The 24,067-nt window shown below is 40.7% G+C and overlaps 1 protein-coding gene across 1 annotated transcript in view; it reads left to right on the top strand.

Moving 5' to 3' along the window:
• The window catches only part of zgc:154054 (uncharacterized protein LOC777616 homolog), a 36,399-nt gene that overhangs the window by 10,316 nt on the left and 2,016 nt on the right, over positions 1-24,067 (top strand). The window contains exons 6-14 of the mRNA XM_034689648.1: positions 226-339; positions 1,551-1,626; positions 6,236-6,350; positions 6,455-6,585; positions 7,145-7,252; positions 8,695-8,888; positions 12,359-12,437; positions 22,567-22,642; positions 23,756-23,868. Coding sequence (XP_034545539.1) covers positions 226-339; positions 1,551-1,626; positions 6,236-6,350; positions 6,455-6,585; positions 7,145-7,252; positions 8,695-8,888; positions 12,359-12,437; positions 22,567-22,642; positions 23,756-23,868 — 1,006 coding nt within the window. The remainder of the gene's footprint in view (positions 1-225; positions 340-1,550; positions 1,627-6,235; positions 6,351-6,454; positions 6,586-7,144; positions 7,253-8,694; positions 8,889-12,358; positions 12,438-22,566; positions 22,643-23,755; positions 23,869-24,067) is intronic.

The raw sequence follows: 24,067 nt of genomic DNA, 5'->3' as shown, positions 1-24,067 counted from the left end.
ACAATGGTTTCTGTTTGGTTTCCTGACAGTAAAAAGATGTCTTGGAGTTTATTTCCTTTATTTCACTTTCCTTCTCTCTGACCCAAAACTATGAGACATGTTTTCATAAAGTCATGAAGAAAGTTGAGCTGTGATACTTTAGTCCATTATGACTTAAAAGCTGATTATGTATGTTCAGTCATTGGATTTGTAGGTCAAATCTTTAATTAACTTCTGCTTTTGTAGTTTTTCCAGAGAGGTGCAGTCCGGATTGTTGGAGGTCATCTCTCCTTCGCAGTATTACTACCCTAACTTCACCAGCATCAGGTCGACATTAGGAGACTCAAAGGACAGAGTCAAGTATGTCTACAGTTTCTGTTACTATCAATTTTAAATGCTAGAACTCTTGAATTTATAATGTTGTATATTGTTCGTAAAATACATGTCTATATACTGGGGGAGCTAACACAATGTTAATCTCTATTTACAGATTCTACAAATGTAGAAAGTGGTTTGGGTTTTAGTATGGAGAGCGTTCTGGTTTCTGTTTGTAGTCTGAGTATCGACCAATCAGCCATCACCAGGCTTTAGAGCAAAATCCTACAGAATACAATCCACCATAATGGTTCCCATCAGTAGTGATGTAACAACTTAACAAACATTAAAAAAGTAGTTTTCTTCTCCTCTCGAGGACAGACCTGACAAAGCTTGACTTTTCACTTTAAAAAATTAGCATCATGATGTTATTTCAGCAATTGAAGTGAAATGACCTGTTAATTACAAGAAAATCCCAAGAAACATATTTTTGTTTGTTTTCACACCACTGAAGTAAGCCACAGGGAAGCCTCTGTGCGACTTCCTATTTAAAGTGAAACTGAGACTCTCCAGAAACAGATGAATGAGAGCATATCTGGAGGGGTGAATTCCACCTCTCCTTTTAGCCGAACACAGGGCTGCTTCTAAAGTTGCTGATTAGACTGTTAACAAAGAGATCAGTCAGTTAGATCAGGTAAGACAAGGGGGACTTCATTGATCCACCAATGGGGGAGAATTAGGTGTTACAGCTTAAGATGAGCGCAAGGGTAATGTAGAGATAGAAAAAATGCACTTTTAAATTTCCAAGATTAAAGTTGTAAAGTAATGAGAAGAAAGACGTAAATTTACAAGAAAAAACTTAAGTTTACAAAAATTAATTTAACTTTATGAGCATCAGCAGGTAACTTAGACCATGTGAGGGTTATGGTAACTACAGAAGTTATAACTTCACAGGATGCTCCAATTTTTGTGCAGGTGGCTAGCTCCTCTTTAGATCTCCCCTTCAAAATAACATACACCATTTAACACCATAGCCTAGAATCATTACTAATGCTCGGAGTTATGCATTTATTTGCAGAATTAGGGGAATGGATTTGACTAACAGGTCAACTCCACCTCATCTGTCTGTGTTAAGTTGATCTTTCCATCATGGCCGTCACAAAACTTCAGAGACCATAGGTTGAGGTCACTGAGACTTTGGCCCTGTTTCATTGAAGTTAAAGACCTGTGTGGGTTTTCTTTGTCTTTGGTCATAGGTGGCGAACAAAGCAGAACCTGGACTTCAGCTTCCTCATGCTCTACGCTCAGGACAAAGGCACATATTATGTTCAGGTAGGGGTCAAAGGTCAATCCAATTCAAATCACTTTATTAATCCCTCTATAGGCAGTTGGTTTGGAGCTGCTTGTAAGTTAAGTGACATGAGAACGCAGGGACAGATGATGCTCAAAATATTCTACACAAAAAGGATTCATATCTATGGACGATGGATGCTGTGATTACATCTAAATGACTTGCATCTAAATCTGCAGCCTTGAGGTTGAGTACAGTAAGCAGGGGGTTATGTGAACTAGAATCCTGACACGGTGAGCAGAAGAGAAAGGCAGCACAATAAAAACTAAGAGGAATTGTATCATTAATCCACATTTTTGAATGAAGTCACAATGTCTACAATTTATTTTATACCTAGAGCTAAAACTGAGTCTGACTTTCACTGTATTCTCCACTCTCAGTTTTGATGTTTATACTTTTTTTCTCATCATTGCATCTTTATCATCTACACTTTGTTTTGAGTACAATACGACTTAAAGCAATCTCAACTTTATTTCCCATATCCATCCATCCATCATCTTCGAACTTCAATGACAACAGCTTGACTTAATTTACAATGAATTGAAATCTGTTTTAAAACACAAAACATGAGCGATGCAAGGACTGCAATTTCATTGGGCAATCCTGAATTGTATTGTTTTCGAGGTCTGACCTGCTGTCTTTGCTTTTTTTTCTTTAAAAACTACATATGACAACAAATCCGGATAGTATTATAGCTTGTCTTTAGTATTACGTTAAAAATGAATCATGAATCTTGACTGTCATGACTGTCAAATCCTGTATTAATAGTATTCCTGTGTGTTCTGACACCATAACTCATGATGCAGGTGTCTTTATAATTGGAAATTATTTTATGGAATCAACTATTAAAATTATTGCCTTTTCTGCATTAAGTTAACCTTTACAAAGATTTAAACAGCCTTTATTCAGGATGTCTTTATTGGTACAGGATCAGATGTATTTCAGAGGACCGGCTGATCACTAGTAACGGCTGCAGGCTGAGATTCAGACAATTTCGGCCACCAGCTGGCTGATTGGTACACCGCTCAAATAATATTCCTATTGTGATTTATTTAACCTAAAGTTTTATTAAACTACAAACACTTTGAGTTTTTTTTTTTTAAGGCCAAAAAACAAAAAAAATCCAGAAAAAAATCTTAGTTTTAAACATAGACTTTTAAAATAATGGCATGGTATCCATGACATCACCCATCTGTTCCTGAAGCGCTGTTTTGAAGCCAATCGTCGGTGGGAGCCATGTTGGAAATGTTGAACCCAACTTAACTTCTGTTGAGCTATGTGGTAAAGAGGCGGGGTTTGAGCCTCCTCGCCAACAGCTACAGTGTTCCCGGCTGTCAGTCAAGTCAGTCACATCCTTAAATGGGCAAAACTCGTAATCTTAATATATTCTGAACTGTTGCGTTATAAATAAATTTACCCCCGTAGGGGAGAGTGGGGTAAGATGAGCCAGTGGGTAAGTTGACCCACCCCTTGTTTCTAGGCAACTGTGTACATTTGTTGTCATGTGACCATAAATTCAGGAAGCACCCATCATTTGTACCTGGCACTGTTCAAGAGAAGCACATGGGACAATTGGTTGGTATTTTTTTTCACAAAAAACATGTTTTTACTAGTCGAAGTAAATTTTCTGCATGTCAGCTATAGTGAATATTATTTCAAAGCAAATGTATATAGGTCTAAAAATGCATACTATGCATGTTGGGGATTTGCTAACGTATAAAACCAAGTGAAGCATTTAGCTAAAGATTAGCCCAAATGGCTTAGCTAGGCTGTTTTTTCCAAAATGGCGTCTATGGGGCAAAATGAGCCATATGCTGTGGGGTAAATTGAGCCACTGGTTCAATTTACCTCGCCACCATGCACTGAAGTTAAGTAAAGTCTCTGAAGCATAAAACTGTATTTCAGTGTAGAATGACACACCTGATTTGGTTTTAAACATTTTAGAAAAGCTATCATGCCAAGGAGCTACAAAAGAAAGACCAACTGGGGCTCAACACCCCTTGAAGAGATGGAGAGAGCAGCAGCTGATGTCAAGGGTGGAAAATCCATCAGATCAGTGGCTAAAGACCGAAATGTTGACAGGTCAACCCTGCGGAGATACATAAAAAAGAAGGAGGTAAAGGAAGTAAAATCAGTAAGGTACAGTGGAACAGCAGAAGCAAAGAGGGTCTTCACAAAGGAGGTGGAGAAGGATCTAGCAGACCACCTAAAAAAGCTAGCTGAGCAGTTCCACGGCCTTACTCCAAAGAAATGCTGTGAACTGGCATTAGAACTAGCAGAGAGGAACAACATTCCTGTACCCAATAACTGGAACGAAAAGGGTTTAGCAGGTAGGGTGTGCATGAAATTACATGATTCTGAAAGTCTGCAAAGGCTAACTTATATCTTGATAGTATGAATTATATTGTTTTAGGTCGAGATGGCTCAGGTTTAAACTAAAAAAATCAGAAGGTCAATTTACCTCATGATGGCTCAACTTACCCACTGACTTGGATCAACTTACCCCTAACCTGGGGCAAGTTGAGCCACAGTTACACTTTTTTTTGGGAAGTCATATTTTCAGGGTTCTTTGTACTAGAAGCATTTTTACAATTGCAATTGATAGGAAACATCCTGAAATATATTATATGTTTTAAGTGTACTTCTGTCTATTTATTTCTAGCCTAGAGAGCAACATAAGTAAAAATTGGCTCATCTTACCCCACTCTCCCCTACAGTGGGTGCCGATAGAGAAATTAGCTCTTCAGACCAAAGCCATTTTTGGAACCAGGCTGTAAACATGTTTATTTCTGCTGTAAAGGCTTTTTTGGATGTTTGTGTTTGTGGTTTCTGGTGATTCTGCAGTCAGCCTCAAGCTGACACTCCATGATCTGCAGTTTATAACACTTAGCATTGGCTTTATATTTTGAGACCGGAGGTTGCTGCTTGGGTTTAAAGGTGACATATCATGCAAAATCGACTTTTTAATGGTTCTCTACCTGAAATATGTTTCCCTGGCATGTCTACAAACCCCCCCAGAATGAAAATAATCCATTCTGCCTCTGTTCTGATTTCTACACCTTTCGGTAAATGTGTGTGAAACGAGCCGTTTCAGACTTCCGTGTTTTTGTTACGTAACAACAATATCCGGTCTGTCACGGAGTCAGAGCTCGGAGCTTGTTCAGCCCATATACTGTATAAAATACAACTCAACTTCTCCGTTTTTCATTACCTGCACAAATGTGTGCTAACAAGGAGCTTAGGAGGGAGGCATTCTAGTTGTAGGCTGTCTTAATAAACACAAAGGTCGGTTTTACTCCCCACATCTGCAGATTTGAAGATCTAGTGGATGATTTTTATTTATGACAGATAAGTGCTAGCGCTAGTTAGCATAGCCACATATCGTAGCTGCAGCTGTGTACCAAGACACACGTCTACATACTGACAAATAAAACAACAAGTAACACAGAATCTGTGACCAATCCTTCAGAAAAGGTCCTGCTGCCTTTCTGGCAGAGGTCGGTTTTACTCCCCACGTCTGCAGATTTGAAGATCTAGTGGATGATTTTTATTTGTCATGGATAGGTGCTAGCGCTAATTAGCATAGCCACATAGCTACATGTTCATAGCTGTAGCTGTGTACCAAGACACACGTCGACATACTGATAAATAAAACAACAAGAAACACAAAATCTGTGACCAATCCTTCAGAGAGGTCCTGCTGCCTTTCTGGTAGAGGTCGGTTTTACTCCCCACGTCTGCAGATTTGAAGATCTAGTGGATGATTTTTATTTATCATGGATAAGTGCTAGCGCTAGTTAGCATAGCCACATAGCTACATATTCGTAGCTGTGTACCAAGACACACGTCGACATACTGATAAATAAAACAACAAGAAACACTAAATCTGTGACCAATGGTTCAGAAAGGTCCTGCTACAGGCGCCTTTCCGTCAGGATCAGATTCTGGATCAGATTCAGAGGGTTGAAGTAACGCGATCTCTGAGCAGCCGTGTATATTCAGCCAACATGTAAACATTAGATCAACGTGCTGGACAGCCGAGGCACATCCATTTCCTGAGGGGGCGTGGTCAGAGAGAAAACAGAGTGTTCTGAGGAGGACTGAAGAAGAGGGCTTTTCAGGCAGACCAAAATCTGATTTCAAAGTGTTTTTTTGAGCATAAACTTTAAAGACATGTTTTGGGGACCCCTAGACCAATATATATTGATGAAAAAAGCGTTATATGTCACCTTTAAATTGCAGCCTCTGAGGAACAAATAACTCTCTGTACGTCACTGTAACTACTGTTACCCACTGTTCCTACGATCATACTCTTATCACATCATTAAATTCTTTAGTTTACTCTACAGGACAATGTGTTTAAGCTAACAGAGGCACGGCTGAGCACATCATGAGCTCCGTGTTCAAACAGGATCAGGAACTACAGACGCAAATAAAAACTCAAACTGTGGCAGGAGAAGATGTCACAGTGCAGGCAAACACATCATTAATAGAAATGGTGCAAACGCTTGTTGTTTGTCTCTTATTGAACCCAAACCAGAGAGTAGTCACTCACTGAAAGGAGCTAAAGAGAGTTTATGTTTTCTTTAGTTGGAGGACGATGTCATTGCAAAGGCAGACTACCTCAGCTTCATGAAGAGCTTCGCCAACCAGGAAGCTTCCAAAGAATGGCTCTACCTGGAGTTCTCCCAGCTCGGGTTCATAGGTCTGTGTTTAAAGTATTAAAATACTCATTCCGTACATCAAGCCCTCAGTGTCATTGTATGTGTACTGATAACTGTGTCTGCGTTTGTCTGTTTTATCCTCCAGGCAAAATGTTTCGAATCAGTGACCTCCCGATGATCGCAGAGTTCTTCCTGATGTTTCACAAAGACAAACCCGTCGACTGGCTGTTGGATCACATACTGTGGGTCAAAGTTTGTAGCCCGGAGAAAGACGCAGTAAGTCTCTTACTTCTAAGGGTTAAAAACGATCTAATAACAGAGAAAATTATCTCTGTGTGTTGGATATACATTAAAAAATGAGGGTGATGTTTCTTCTTGTTGTGAATACGCAGACCCTTGTTAAAATGAGCTGAGGCAGAAATCTAAAGTAGTTTTAGAAACAACTTTAGCGCTGCTTGAGTTTGGCTGTTGCTGCAAGGACGATGCTGGAGCAAATACTAGGGGTGAGAACCACAGGGTGACTCACGATAAGATATGATCCCTTATGTGATACCATAAATATCATACAGCAAATAAATACAATACCATACAGCATCATATGATAAGACATGACATGATATGTCACAGTATGATAGTGGTAGATAATGTTGTGATTAAGGGGAGGGGCAGGTACTAAAAGTTGTTCTTCTTCCTGCTCCTGTTTGTTCATGGACAGTGTATACAGTGTATAGCAGGATTAATGTCATTAGAGCCAACAAGACGAGGGAAGGGAAGAGAAGGGAAATCAGAGCGCTGTCTCATAGTGACCTTCGCACCGGTGTGTTGTTTTATGCAGAGACACTGTAACGAGCAGAAGGCGTCACTCAGGCAGAGGTTCAAGCCCTCCCTCTTCCAGCACGTCGGCCTGCACTCGTCTCTGTCTGGGAAACTTCAGAATCTGAAGGTGAGTGCAGCTCTGCTCTCTGTGCGGGTTCTTACCGGTTCTTACACTCAGTACTACGGTGGCTGGGAAGTGCAATCCAAATTTACAAAGGAGGAAAAACTTTTACAAAGTTGAAGACAAATTTACATTTTGGAAAACATTTTTACATTTTATAAAACAAATTAACATTTAAGAAAACAAATTAACATTTAAGAAAACAAATTAACATTTAAGAAAACAAATTTACAAAATCAGAAACACTTTTACAAGCAGTGAGATGATTTCACAAGTGACGGAACATTTTTACCAGTCCTGAAACAAAATTACAAACTGCAGATTCTGACAGTCACAGGTCATTCTGATGTGTCCTTTCAAGATAAAAGCCAAATGAAATTTGAGAAAATAGAGATTCTGAACAAATGTCAGTTTTCACCTACTCGTTATAGTTCAGACTAATAGTGGGCAACCTCATAATGTAATCCAGCATGATCTGATGTGAACATTTAAGATATCAGCCATTTGAAATTTGAAAAATAGTGTTACATTATTAGTCTGAGCTAAAATGACTCAGGGGAAACTGAGATTCTTTGTTCATAATCTCTGATCTAAAATATCCACAATCTGAATTTCAAATGGCTTTTATTTCTAAAGGACACATCAGAATGACCTCTGATTGGCAGGAAAGTTGGTTTCTCTTCGCCAAAACAAACCGCTCACTCGATCACTTCTGGGATTTGGTACATTCCTTTATCCTCAGAATCAGCCGTTTGTAATTTTGTTTCAGGACTGGTAAAAATGTTCCTAGGCTTGTGAAATCATCTGACTGCTTGTAAAAGTGTTTCTGATTTTGTAAATTTGTTTTCTTAAATGTAAATTTGTTTTGGCCTTGGTAAAAGTATTTTGCTAATGTCATTTTGGTTTTATAAAACGTAAAAATGTTTTCCAAAATGTAAATTTGTCTCCAAATTTGTAAAAGTGTGTCATCCTTTGTAAATTTGCATTGTACCTCCCAGCCACCGCACAGTACACATCATATCCATCAGTCAATTGCACTGCAGCATTTAAGACAGCCATCGATTTTTGAAATCAAAAAGGTGATGAACTCTATCAGACAGCAATTAAAAAATCTGAACACTGGTTTCAGACAGTGTTAGCTGGATTAGCTTCTGCCTGAAATGCTTTGTTTGGCTGCTTTTCCAGTGAAAGTTAGACAAAGCTTGTGGGTGTTACCTTCAAAATGGAAAAGACCCCAATGCAAAGCGGAACCACTTGCTGACCATACCTTACTTATCCCTGTAAATTAAATATGGTGATGCCACCGTCAAATAATAAAGTAAACAGAGTTATTCCATGATACACACAGAGAACCTGGAGTCAGTGAGTGATTCTGGTTATGTGTTCTATGAAACTGAAGTTATCTTTGTTTTTTTTGTTTATGTGTGCTTGTCTTTGGCCCCCATCAGGACAAGGACTTTGGGAATCAGGTTTTGTTCAGGGCCCACTGGAACCCTGCTGCAGAGCTGAGCACCAGCCTGATCCACTACCAGCAGCACAGTCTGATGAGGGCATACAGAGGAGAGGATTTCCTCTGGGCAATAACACCCATAGATAATGACTACATCCTCTTCAACTTCTCACTACCGATCCACATATCCGGGTGAGTCTGATATTTATATTCAACCTTTTAGAAACGGTCCTCCTGCTGGGACACATTGCTTGCATGACCTCGTTTAGATCGAGCTAAAGTAACCATAATGACTAGAGACTTTTTTCTTTTTGCAACAGAAAGCTAAGGCTTCTGCTTTCCATCATCATGTTGCACATTCATTGATAGTGCCAATACATTAAGGTATATTTGAATAAGTTACATGATGCGTGATTCAAAACATTCACCCACATCCACCAACATCTTCAGATGTTGATCGTCTGGAACAAAGTGGCTCAAAAGTAGACAAAGTTGTTCAACTACTGAGACAGAGTCACGATGCTCAAGAGACATGAAAACAGCTGTCACTGAGCTGAAATGCTAACAATCAGAGAAAATCTTACTGCTGTCCTCAAAAGGGTTGGTTCAAGAGATTGGCAAGAGAGTGTGTGTGTGTGTGTGTGTGTGTGTGTGTGTGTGTGTGTGTGTGTGTGTGTGTGTGTGTGTGTGTGTGCGTGTGTCAAGGCGGTGATAACGATCAGGTATTGACTCTTCAGGTATCAGGTATCTACTCACACTGTTGAGTCTTAATGGAAACACACCCACTTCACACACAGTTCTGTGACTGATGTGTGGCTTTGATCCAATGTTCAATGTATCCATTTCACTGACATTTAAAAAGCAAAGGTCCCATGATGAAGTGCATGATAATTAATAGCACTGCTATTTACCTGCTTTCTGTGGAATCACTCCTCCTTAGTCCAACATAACCAGGAGGTAAACTTTTTTTTCTTAATACCAGGCTGTGTTAAATACTTGATTCTGATTGGGGAAACCCTCTAGAGCAGTTAATGATTCTCAGTGGCCTAGAGCAGTTAATGATTCTCAGTGGCAAAGACGACACCAGGCACAACCTGATCACACTCACAATATCAAATCACTCCTCAGAAAAGACTCTGGCACACTCTACCTGTTGACACTGAGGCAAAAATGCTCGTTCCTATTAGTGCTTTAAATTGGTAAACTGAACAACACAGAGGATAATTGAAATCACATCCTGTCCTGCTATCCAGGCAACGGCTGTAGTGCTGGTGGGAGCATCTCTAAACTGCCGAGTTAGTGATAAACACAAATGAAATCATTCTCATGACATGTAAGGTCGATGAAAAGAAGCGTTAAGGCTAGATTTTTTGTAAGCATGCACATCCTCAGGTGACGTATGAAGTGAAGGACAGAACGGCGGAGGTTCATTCATCTGGAAAATATTGTGTTTATTAGCCAGTAAACGAAGAACATTCCGGGGTTCAAATACTGGCAAATAAAGCGAGCAAACTGTTTTATTTGTGTATGATGTGAACTCAACATAAAGGTGTTGAAGTTGAATAAGGACAGAAATATCTACATAAATGTTCCTTCAGAAGTCCTGTTCACCTTGTTTAACCTTAACTTCAAAGGAAATGTTCAACTTAATGTTAATTCGTTACATATGGAGGTTGATAAGAATCATTAACTGTGGAGTCTGAGGGACTATTTCTGGGTTTTACAAATAAATCCTGTTTAAATCAATAAAATGATTACACATTAACTTTTGGAACACCGGCGCCCTCATTATGTCACCTCTTGATCACCGACCAACCAGAATCGAGAGGGGCGGGACTTCTGAAGTAAACTTTGTGAACAACAATGGTGGAGGTCCGTAAGTAGGAGAAAAGTTATCACACGTTTTTTCGAGGAATAATTTCCGGGTTTAGAGCTGCTGCTGATGCCATGACACGATTTCTATCAATAGATCTTACAGTTTCTTGATGAAACGCCATTGAACGAAAGCAAGTATGAAGCATACATAGCATCTTAAAACAGACCCAACGGTCACTACTTAGTGAAGTGGAAGTACCACAGGACAACTTTTGTAACCCAGCAACAGTAAACACTGGTGAGAAGCACTCTAAAATTGAGATCGTGGCCGCACCAAACGCAAAAAACGGTAGCAGTGGACACAGCACCTTAGTCTTACATAATCCCATCCAGTGTGTTCAAGTGAAGAAACGAGACATTGAGACAAAAGCAAAACTTGTAAAATAGGCATTTTTCCACGGGTGTTGATGATGCTTCCTCAAGTGGACACTCAAGGAAATGCAGTTTGTAACACTTCTGCATCGACTTCATTTTTCAACAATGGAGATTGCTGCTCGAAGCTGGCACTAGCATATCTGTGCTAGCGTTATAGTTTTTTACGATTGCTTAAACCAGATTTTGAAAACATGGCCCATTTGTCAAAACACTACACACAGTTCACACAACCCCACACACAAGTAGCAGAACACCTCAGATCCTTTGCAAAATGAAACACTATTGTAAAAACTATACATCAATTTATCAAAACCATATTGTGTCACCATATGAAACACACACGTTTCATATGACTGAATTCTGTTTGAACCAGTTACACACTGCTGTTGCTAACCTAAAACACTTTCAGCAATTCTACTTCTCAGTGATATGAGTACTGTAAGTGAAGTACACAGAGAAAGTGCAAATATACAATAAATCCACCAAACACTACACAGGAACAATGCTGCAGACTGATGAAAATGTTTTTCCCTATATTCCCAAATCAGTCAACATGTCAACATGGAGAATCCCAACAAAACTTGTCCCAGTTTTCATGATACTACAGTAGTGTGCATAACACTGTAAGCTCAGCAAATATCAGACAAACATAAAATACTGTATCCAGCAGGTTACAATTACAGTAAAAAGAGAAGAAAAAAAACGAAAAATACAGCACCTAAAATACAAGACATTATCTCTTTTCCTAGCTGGAATCTGGCCAGATAATTGTCACCTGCTGCATTTGTATAGTGCTTAAACCTGATTGGTGTGTCTACAATCAAGCAATCATGTGTTTGCACACCTTACAATGTCATTTAGCAGACGCTTTTATCACACCTGATGGCTGTGTTTAACCAGTTGGCTCATAGGTGTGGTAATTTGAGGAGTCAGTGCTTTGGAATTGCAAGGGAGTGACATCATGACATACTTCTGTGTCTAATGTTTAGAAGTGTGTTTAGTGTTTTACAATCACTGTGTGTATTGTTTTGCAAAAAGTGTGAGGCTGACATTGTGCTTATAGTGGTGCAAATCTTGGCCGATGTTTTGCTCCTTGAGTGTAAGGTTTTTATAATTGTGTAATACTTTTGATTTTAGTGTTTATTCAGTCGTAAAAAACTGGAATGCACCATAGAAACTGAGTAGTTTGATTAGCATTCTACAGGGAACTAGAGATGTCCTGTCATTGTTTATTCAGAGACAGATCCAGTGATAGCCATAGGCCGTAATAGCACATTGTGACATAATGTTTTGAACCTGTTCATCAAAGTGACAGACAGAGAGATGGTCAAACGCAACCTCTGCTCACACTCCTGATACTACATCCCTGACATCCCCCTTATGTTACACCTGTGCTGTTTTCTCTTCTACAGGTACCTGTTCCGCAGTGGAAATGCAGAGCACGGTGGAGATAAATTCTTCAACACAACAGTGGAAGTGTTACCTGGCAATGTGAGTGACCCGAGTGTGTGTGTATGTGTGTGTGTTGGGGGGTGTTATTTAGTTCCTTTATTGTCGTCAAGAGGGGTTGGTTTTCATCTCAGGTGTTGGTGCCTTGAGACAGAGAGGCAGGACAACAGGAAACACAACAAGCTATCTGTTATCACTCCACAGCCTCTCTCTGTCTCTTTGTGTGTGTGTGTGTGTGTGTGTGTGTGTGTGTGTGTGTGTGTGTGTGTGTGTGTGTGTGTGTGTGCGTGCAGGCGTGCGGGTGTGTGTGTTTGTGTATCGAAAAAACTTCTGTCACACTGAAGGGGAAAAGTGGTCATGCCATGTGTGACCTTTGAGTAAAGTTAGACAGACACAGAGTCGCTGTGAGGAAGATAAGAGGGACACAACGTTAGACAAGCCGAGTTCAGAGGCTTCATGTTACAGGTGAAGCAGCCGCAGAGCAAAGAGGGAAACACTGATGACAAACAATGGATTACATTCTTATTACAGATTAATCAATGAGGGTTTTTTTGAGCAGTGTCAGAGATCATTTATTCTCAAACTACACTCAAAATGAAACTGAAATGTAACAAAGTTGGTGTTACTTTTTGCTCACGTTATCAAGATTTATCAAAACTAAGTCGGGTTGGAGTTTTGCAGGTAAAACAACATTCTTCATGTCAAGTGATGCCGCTGCTAGGACAAGTCCACTAACCCGTTTTTTTCCTTTGCTGGCAGCGCCTGTTTTCTACAAAAAAACCAATGTATTGTCAGCTTTTACAGCAACTTCAGCATAAAAAGACGTGTCTGTTTAGTCACATCTTCTTAAACGGCTAATCAGAATCAAGAAGGGGGAGGGGGGGGTCTCTGGCTGGTTTCGAAACCGCCTACTATACTAGCAGTATGTACAGATTTGGCCAAATTTCAGCATGTAGTAAGTGAACAAGAGCAAAATCTGCAGTATGCTAAAACTCCCCGGATGTCTACTGATTCAGGAACATTTTACAGTATCTGCTGCATACTGTTTCCCTCAATGCACAGCGCTCGTTCTGCTTTTTCGTTTTTCTTTTCTTTTTTCAGTGACGCCTGATCATACTGCAGAACAGATCCAACAGAACAGTCATACTACATACTATCTTTAAATGCAGTATGCAGTACCTAGTGCCTACTACATTCGTAGGTAGTATGTAGAAGGCGGTTTCAAAAACAGCCAGAGACTTTATATTAATAAAGACGCCAAAAGTGTTCACTGACTGTGAATCCAAAAAGTTTAGAGCTCCCTCTACTGACTGGCTAAAGTATAGGTCATAAAACCTGCCTCCTCCATTCAACTAATGGAAAAAGGGTGAAGCTATAAAATTAGAATACTTGTTAATTAATTATTTTCAAACATGGTTTCTGTCATTATAGTAAGTTCTTATGCTGATCATGTCCAAGAGCTCAGTTTTGTTATACGTTTATTTCTAATTAGTTATTTGATGTTAAAATGAGGGGATGTGACATCATCATTGTTGATAGGTTAAATGTGGGTTTTCTAAGTAGAGGGGGCGTGACGTCAATACTGCATCTCCACCAGCCAGATAACCTCTCTCACATCTCCAAATTACACCACCAGCCCAATTCATAAAAAAAAAAAAGACCTGACAGCTGTTCTGAAGAATCCCATCTGAGAAAGAAAATCTTGAGAGGAGGAGATGTAAATTACAGTTTTTCTCAGTCGCTTTGGTACATTTCTTGAATCATCCTCGACATTTGCTAAACAGTAAGTGCATTTCTCAAAACAATTCGTACAAATAGAAAAACATCATGGATTACCTGCAAAAGCCAGTATCTTGCTCAAAATCCTTAGTTCATCTCTCAAAAGTAAATATCTGTGTCAATGAACATGTCAGTGCCATCAGAGTGATAAGTCCTTGTGTCATTGTGTACGGATAAGACAGTCAAACTGCTTAGTCATGTTGTCAATATAACAGTGTACTCTGGAGGGATGTTCTGATGTAAACTATGGCTAAAGTTTTGATGACAGTTATTCTAAATTGTAAGTTACACCTTAGTGTATTGTGGCTCTTATCTCATCAGGAATGCACATATGTCCTCTGCCTCTTCCTCTGTTTTGCCTCCCCACTCCTCCACCACGCAGCCTTACTCCTCTTCCTCTTCTTCTTCTCTCTGGCTGTTGACCCAGTCCAATTTCATTGTCCTTCCATTGTCAGACATTGTGCTCCGGCTATATACTGTATATACACTTGCCAGTTGATGGTTCATGAGATGCACCTTTGAGCTATTTCAGAAAACTGGTTGATCATTGGTTGATCTAATGCTTCACACGTTTCCCTTCTTTAGAGAAAGTCAAGATTCACCTTGGAGAAATTTACCAATTCAGGACAGATTTAGAATAAAAGCTCTAATGGAAATGTACAGAAATATGACTGACATATTCTGACAACATGTTCAACCATTTTGCATGTGAAGACTGATGCGATGAACTAATGCCTAAATGTTGTGGAGGGTGAGACTATTCAAAAGAGACCCATTCTAATACATTTTGATCAACATGACATAAACACTTGATAATGTAGGGAACAGCAGAGAATTGTACAGAATCATTTGCATGGATGTACCAAAGCATTTGCAACTTGTTCAAAGAAATGAGAAACTGCTTTTTTGATGTGCACAAGTGACGCAAAGATGTGAAGATTGAACAAGTAGTTTTGAGAATTTTAATTCTGATCTGAGAAATGTATCAAACCGACTGAGAAAAACTGTAATTATATTAGACGCTCCGCTGTCCCTGCTAAGGGAACCAACAACAATAACGATCAAAGTCCACACGTCTCTGAGCAAACATTTTATTAATGGTAAGCTGTAGTAAACACAGAATATTTTAATTAATGTGTGTTTAGTCGATGTAGTACTCATTCTGACATGGTTGGTGTGTGTGGACCAATGTAAACAACTTCAGCGGTAACTTGTTGACACAGCTAGCTTAGTAATAACGTAGCTGTTTCCACAGCCGGACACTTTTATCCTGACACTCTGGTGATAAAGTGGTCTGAGGTAAGGTGAGGAGAAGATTAATGTTTAGTGTTGAGGCTTCACAGTGAACTTCAGGGAGGTAGAGACGGTTTTACACCTCAGCATGAATGATATCAGTCACTTTGTTCTGGTGACGAAGAATTTGTCACCCGCACACAAATGTACCTGCATGTATGAATCTACCTGCACATATAAATGCACTTTCATGAATCATGTAAAATCTTACAGGTGTGTTCTGCCAGTCTCTTTGCCTCCTTCTGATCATCTCTTGTACTGACCATAGCCAGCCCCGGAGCATGTTCAGCAGCTCCAGGCCTCATACTCTTAGACACAGAAGTTAGATACCTGCTTTATACAGATGACCTTATTCTGTTGTCTCCAACCAGAGATGGTCTCCAACCTGACCATCCTGGAACAATACTGCCAGAACTGGGCCTTGGAGGTCAATTTTAAGAAGACACAAATAATGATCTTTCAAAAAAAAACAAAAAACAGATGTTTTGAAAATAAATATAATTTTACTCTGAATAACACTCAAATTAAACACACAAAGAATTATACTTACCTTGGTCTGAACATATCTGCATCAGGAAATTTTAACATGGCAATAAATGCACTTAAAGAAAAAGCACGGAGGGCAATCTATGCATTAAAAACCAAATTATTCAAGATTAACATTCCAATTAGAATCTGGACAAAAATATTTGATAGTGTAGATGTACCTATAGCTCTGTATGGAAGTGAGATCTGGGGCCCCCTCAGTAGACTGGAGCATGGCTCATGGGACAAACACCCAATAGAGGCTCTCCATACTGAATTCTGTAGAAGAATTGTACATGTTCAAAGAAAAACTCCAAATAACGTCTGCCGAGCAGAACTGGGATGTTTCCCATTACTGTTAAACATTCAGAATTGGGCAATCAAATTTTGTACACATCTAAATTTAAGCCCAAAAGACTCAATTCAATTTAAAGCACTAAAAACCCAAGAGCTGAACCCTGAAAACTGTCCCCTTAGTCAGCTGGTGAGGAAGCTAATCAGCCAGACTCCAGTCAGCACTGATCCAAAACACAACTAAATTAAACTCATCATGAAGCACTCCAAAGATCTGTATTTAGAATACTGGAGAAACCAAACAAAGACCCAAAGTAGAATGAATTGTTATTTGACCCTAAACAGTGATTGATACAGGCTGAGTGACCACCAGCTAGCTGTAGAGACAGGGAGACACAGGCAGACATGGCTGCCCAGAGAGGAGCGTCTATGTGCTCACTGCTCTACAGGGGAAATAGAGACAGAGATGCACTCCTCCACTGTAGCAAGTTCTCTTTACTAAGAGATTCCCACTACAGGGAAGTTACTACAATAGTAACAAACTTCCCAACATTAACCCCAGAAGAGAAACTGTCAGTTCACCTGGGGGAAGGGTCAGCAGCTCCTCTGGCTGCTAAATATGTGTCTGCCTGTCACAGCCTGACTCGGGGAATCCACAGGATGCGTGTGCGCCGCGTTACGGCTGCGACACGGCTCTGCTCCGTCCCGGGGCTTTCGCCCTGGTCCATAGGATGCGTGTTTGGAGCGGCGCGCACTCCGGAGCAGGAAACTCAAGATCCCTCGAGAACTCCAAAACGCGCGAGAACAACACAGTATAAACTTTTCTTCGTCCATGGTGTCGGATATCTTTTGAGACTGACTTCTGGCCCGATGCCACAGGTTATGACGTAATGTTGAAGAAGTGGTGAAATTTACGATCTTGTGTTTGCACATGGTGTTTATTTTGAAAGTGAGCGGATGTTGCATACGATCCTCGTGCCTGACTTCCGGGATAGTTCGATCATTTCTGTGTCGATTGACGCGTGCTGGGCGCGGGGAGCGGCGAAAATAGACTCCCCGCGTATCTCTGGGCTCCAGAGACGGAGCTGAGACGCGCCGCAGCGCGCCCTGTGGACTCTAGAGCATTGACTTGAATGGGAACCTATTTGCTGCGACGTGCGCGGCGCAGCCGTAACGTAACGCGACGCATCCTGTGGATCTTGGGCTTGAGGGACGCACCATCCCATGGTGTTTGATTTTAGGCGAAGGTTTTATGAGCATACCGCATCAAGTGAGGACATTGAGACATGCTGTATGGATGACACCATCGTTCATTAATGCGTATAAAATATGTAATATATATAATATGTAATGAATATACACTACCGTTCAAAAGTTTGGGGTCACTTTGAAATGTCCTTATTTTTGAAAGAAAAGCACAGTTTTTTTCAATGAAGATAACATTAAATGAATCAGAAATACACTCTATACATTGTTAATGCGGTAAATGACTATTCTAGCTGCAAACGTCTGGTTTTTAATGGAATATCTACAAAGGTGTATAGAGGCTCATTTCCAGCAACCATCACTCCAGTGTTCTAATGGTACACTGTGTTTGCTTATCGCTTTAGAAAGCTAATGGATGATTAGAAACACCTTGAAAACCCTTGTGTAGTTACGTTAGCACAGCTGAAAAGGGTTTTGCTGGTTAGAGAAGCTGTAAAACTGGCCTTTCTTTGAGATAGTTGAGTATCTGGAGCATCACATTGTGGGTTCGATTATACTCTCAAAATGGCCAGAAAAAGAGAACTTTCATATGAAACCCGACAGTCTATTCTTGTTCTTATAAATGAAGGATATTCCATGCGAGAAATTTCCAAGAAACTGAACATTTCCTACAACGATGTGTACTGCTCCCTTCAGAGAACAGCACAAACAGGCTCTAACCAGAGTAGAAAGAGAAGTGGGAGGCCCCGGTGCCCAACTGAACAAGAAGACAAGTACAGTAGAGTCTCTAGTTTGAGAAATAGACGCCTCACAGGTCCTGAACTGGCAGCTTCATTAAATGGTTCCCGCAAAACGCCAGTGTCAACGTCCACAGTGAAGAGGCGACTCTGGGATGCTGGCCTTCTAGGCAGAGTGGCAAAGAAAATGCCATATCTGAGACTGGTCAATAAAAGGAAAAGATTAATATGTGCAAAAGAACACAGACATTGGACAGAGGAAGATTGGAAAAAAGTACGGACGGACGAATCAAAGTTTCAGGTGTTTGGATCACACAGAAGAAGATTAGTGAGATACAGAACAAGTGAAAAGATGCTGGAAGAGTGCCTGACACCATATATTAAGCATGGTGGAGGTAATGTGATGGTCTGGGGCTGCTTTGGTGCAGGTAAAGTGGGAGATTTGTAAAAAATAAAAGGGATTTTGAATAATGAAGGCTATCACTCAATTTTGCAACGCCATGCCATAAGCACTGTCCAACCTGTGGACAGTGCTTGTTTGGAGCCAATTTCCTCCTACAACAGGACAATGACCCAAAGCACACTTCCAGATTATGCAAGAACTATTTAGGGAAGAAGCAGGCAGCTGGTATTCTGTCTGTAATGGAGTGGACAGCGTAGTCACCAGATCTCAACCCCATTGAGCTGTTGTGGGAGCAGCTTGACCGTATGGTACGCAAGAAGTGTCCATCAGGCCAATCCAACTTGTGGGAGGTGCTTCAGGAAGCGTGAGGTGAAATTTCTTCAGATTCCCTCAACAAATTAACAGCTAGAATGCCAAAGGTCTGCAATGCTGTAATTGCTGCAAAGGGAGCATTCTTTGATGAAAGCAAAGTTTGAAGGACAAAATTATTATTTCAAATAAAAATCATTATTTCTAACATTCTCAATGTCTTGACTATATTTTCTATTCATTTTGTAACTCATTTGATAAATAAAAGTGTGAGTTTTCATGAAAAACACAAAATTGTCTGGGTGACCCCAAACTTTTGAACGGTAGTGTATATGTAATGTATGTATATGAATCTTATGTGCTTTGGCAACAACATGTCTTTGTTCATGCCAATAAAGCAAATTGAATTGAATTGTTACAGAGGTGATCTACCTCTGTGAAAAGTGAACCACCTTTGTAGCACTGAAAATTAACCCTGAAGTTACCTCGATAATGCTTCTTAGCACAGGTCCCTGGTCAGACATTGCCAGAAAAACTCAGCTTGAACAAGCTGTAAGTGCCCATGACATGGGTAGCTTCCACACCTGTGAATGCTCCGTTAATGCTGAAGAATATACACAGGTTTTGGAGCAACATATGCTGCCATCTATACAAGGCTATTCCAAACCACATCCTGTACATATTACAACAGCATGGCTCTGTAGTAGAAGAATCCGGGTGCTAAACTGGTTTCAACATTTGTTTGTTGTCTTTGCAGCATATTCAATCAAACGTAGGCTTAAATGATTCACACCATAAGTGTGGTCACAGTGAGCTACAGAATGTTATACTTAATTAAGTCCAAAGTCTGTTATCAGTATCAGTAACAGTAACAGAACAAGTCTCAGTATTACCACAATACAATGTTTAGACAACAGGGGAACATGGGCTTAATAAACATGACACAGCCCAACAGGGGCAGGTGTGTGCTGTTGAGTTCATCTGAAGGGTTTCTTCACTGTTTCAATCAGATTAGAGGAGAATTTTTCTGTCTTGATGTTATGAAAGTGAATTGTGGACGACTATTGGTGTCTGTTATGATACATTTGTCTTTTGTCAGTCTCCCATATAAAAAGTTTATTATAAACTTTGGAACCTGAGCTCCATGCCAAGAGCTGAGTTGTTAAAAAGGCTTGGTTGTGAATTTGCATCCTTATCTGAAGCAGGTATGAGAGCTAAAGGTCATACACAGACTGTTTTAATGTCTGTTTCAGGGCACCCTCAGTGACTGTTTTAATGTCTGTTTCAGGGCAACCTTAGCGACTGTTTTAATGTCTGTTTCAGGGCACCCTCAGTGACTGTTTTAATATCTGTTTCAGGGCAACCTTAGCAACTGTTTTAATGTCTGTTTCAGGGCACCCTTAGCCACTGTTTTAATGTCTGTTTCAGGGCACCCTTAGCCACTGTTTTAATGTCTGTTTCAGGGCACCCTCAGTGACTGTTTTAAGGTCTGCTTCAGGGCACCCTTAGTGACTGTTTTAATGTCTGTTTCAGGGCACCCTTAGCCACTGTTTTAATGTCTGTTTCAGGGCACCCTTAGCCACTGTTTTCAGGTCTGTTTCAGGGCACCCTCAGTGACTGTTTTAATGTCTGTTTCAGGGCACCCTTAGCCACTGTTTTAATGTCTGTTTCAGGGCACCCTTAGCCACTGTTTTAAGGTCTGTTTCAGGGCACCCTCAGTGACTGTTTTAATGTCTGTTTCAGGGCACCCTCAGTGACTGTTTTAATGTCTGTTTCAGGGCAACCTTAGCGACTGTTTTAATGTCTGTTTCAGGGCACCCTCAGTGACTGTTTTAATATCTGTTTCAGGGCAACCTTAGCAACTGTTTTAATGTCTGTTTCAGGGCACCCTTAGCCACTGTTTTAATGTCTGTTTCAGGGCACCCTTAGCCACTGTTTTAATGTCTGTTTCAGGGCACCCTCAGTGACTGTTTTAAGGTCTGCTTCAGGGCACCCTTAGTGACTGTTTTAATGTCTGTTTCAGGGCACCCTTAGCCACTGTTTTAATGTCTGTTTCAGGGCACCCTTAGCCACTGTTTTCAGGTCTGTTTCAGGGCACCCTCAGTGACTGTTTTAATGTCTGTTTCAGGGCACCCTTAGCCACTGTTTTAATGTCTGTTTCAGGGCACCCTTAGCCACTGTTTTAAGGTCTGTTTCAGGGCACCCTCAGTGACTGTTTTAATGTCTGTTTCAGGGCACCCTTAGTGACTGTTTTAATGTCTGTTTCAGGGCACCCTTAGTGACTGTTTTAATGTCTGTTTCAGGGCACCCTTAGCCACTGTTTTAAGGTCTGTTTCAGGGCACCCTCAGTGACTGTTTTAAGGTCTGTTTCAGGGCACCCTTAGCCACTGTTTTAAGGTCTGTTTCAGGGCACCCTCGGTGACTGTTTTAAGGTCTGTTTCAGGGCACCCTCAGTGACTGTTTTAAGGTCTGTTTCAGGGCACCCTTAGTGACTGTTTTAATGTCTGTTTCAGGGCACCCTCAGTGACTGTTTTAAGGTCTGTTTCAGGGCACCCTCAGTGACTGTTTTAAGGTCTGTTTCAGGGCACCCTTAGTGACTGTTTTAATGTCTGTTTCAGGGCAACCTTAGCGACTGTTTTAATGTCTGTTTCAGGGCAACCTTAGCGACTGTTTTAATGTCTGTTTCAGGGCAACCTTAGCAACTGTTTTAATGTCTGTTTCAGGGCACCCTTAGCCACTGTTTTAATGTCTGTTTCAGGGCACCCTTAGCGACTGTTTTAAGGTCTGTTTCAGGGCACCCTCAGTGACTGTTTTAATGTCTGTTTCAGGGCACCCTTAGTGACTGTTTTAATGTCTGTTTCAGGGCACCCTCAGCCACTGTTTTAATGTCTGTTTCAGGGCACCCTTAGCGACTGTTTTAATGTCTGTTTCAGGGCACCCTCAGTGGCTGTTTAAGGTTTGTTTCAGGGCACCCTCAGTGGCTGTTTAAGGTTTGTTTCAGGGCACCCTTAGTGACTGTTTTAAGGTCTGTTTCAGGGCACCCTTAGTGACTGTTTTAAGGTCTGATTTAGGGCACCCTCAGTGACTGTTTCAATGTCCGTCTTGCTTTTTTTAAACTCCGGTAAAGTGAAGTTTCAGAGACATCATATCAAATGTTGAAACAACAAAATGCTGAAGTAGTTGTGTGACACTTACAAAAAACCTGGGGGAACATCTCCTGATTAACGGGGTTGATTATTAACAGGTTGGTAACTTGACTCACTAACTTGACTTAGGGTGGACAAAAACAGGCCTTTTTCTCTAAACCAATTCCTAAGGCTTATGACTTGATTTAGGACCTGATGTGCTTACTCTCTACGATCAGGGGTGCGTGGCCTGATTTTGGGCTTGTTGTAACTTATTATTTGTCTAAATAATTCTCAAGAGGGTGGTGTCTCTTAGACTATTTTACTGCTCCTGAATGCATCGGAGATGCCCTGACCTGAAATGAAACACTACAAGGAAGTTGGCTAGAAATGTTTGAATGTTGTGCCAACACCTGCCCGATATTAAAAAAAAAACACAAGCAATGTGATGTCTTTATATGTTACACTTCCCTGAATGCTTGTTTTGTTTCCTCATGCAGGCGGAAGCACGCATCAAACCAGTGAATGGCTCGACTTCCACCTACCAACAATCTGATAAAGGCTTCACTGTTATTGGTAAATATTTCAAGTTCACACGTTTGCAAAAATAACATTGCACACACGCACGCACGCACGCACGCACGCACGCACGCACGCACGCACGCACGCACGCACGCACGCACGCACGCACACACACACACACACACACACACACACACACACACTAACACACACACTAACACACACACTGCTACAGGATATTAGGTGACATTTCACTCATTAATCTATTCAGAGAATGTGGGTGAGGCCTGTTTGATCACATTCCCCTGAGGTACAAAATGTTCATTACACAACCGTAGAATGAAGTGTGACAGCATGACTGGCAGACTCAAACCCATTACTCTCACACATCATTCAACAGGTCTGTGAGCAAAGCCTCTTTAATCTGTGATCTTTAAACTACAGATACAGACTTTAAATACTCTAAAGGCCCATAAACAAAAACATGTTCTGGATCAGTCAGATGTGTTTTACACTCATTTTTCTGATCAAAACACAGAAGCAGGCTTTTAATGACCCTATAAACATGCTGCTTAACTTGTTCAGCAAAGGACCTATTTCTTTGTCAATTACTGCTCTACACTGTGACTGCTACATCGCTAATTTCCCATGAAGTGGACCGAGGGTCATAATCACAGAACATGCGTGTCATTGGTGCATTAGAAGAATTACTGCTGATAAAGGAATTGGGTTAACGCGTTACCTTTGACTGCCGTGATTTATGCTTCCATTCCTATCAAAAGGAAGTGTGGTAGGTAGGTACATCATTTAAAATGTCTATGGTGTCAACAAACAGTAGCAAAATATGCTGGAACTCTTCACCGCAGATTGATTTGACAAGACGTGTGATCAGTTTGCCTCTGGTCTTGCTCATATTTGTGAAAGTTAATAACTGTAGTTAAGGGGTTGTCAAGGGGTTTTGACAAATCAGAATCAAGCATCTTACACAACCGGAAGATCAGTAAGAAAGCCAGGTGATAAGCTCAACTACTGTATTTAAAAATGCTAACTCTGAGAATAATCTGGGGTCAGTTGACAGTTGTTAATGACCAGAGTTTATTTGTGAATGACTGAATTTTAAAGTAAAGATAAAAAATCAATGTGTGTGTGTTTGTGTTTTGTTTTTAGGCGCGTTTCAAAACGGGGTCGCTGAGGGTGAGATTGAAGAAGCACTGCAGCCGATCTCAGCTCTTCGTCTGGTCGTTCACTCCAACGCCTCTGCCTGGGCTCTGCTAAGTGAGGTATGACATGAGAGTCTGTGTGTTCATGTGTGTATTTTCCATCATAGACTACATTCAGTGGTTGCAGGTCTTTTGCATTGTATCAGAATATTCAAACATGCCAATAAAAACAAAGCAGGAGCTGTCACTGAAGTCATGCCAGGTGAGTAATCTTACATTTATGCATGGCTTTAACATGAACAAGTCTGAGCACATGCTT

The sequence above is a fragment of the Notolabrus celidotus genome, chromosome 8 (assembly GCF_009762535.1).
Source record: "Notolabrus celidotus isolate fNotCel1 chromosome 8, fNotCel1.pri, whole genome shotgun sequence".
In the NCBI taxonomy this organism is placed as follows: Eukaryota; Metazoa; Chordata; class Actinopteri; order Labriformes; family Labridae; genus Notolabrus; species Notolabrus celidotus.
This window is presented reverse-complemented; position numbering and strand designations above follow the sequence as displayed.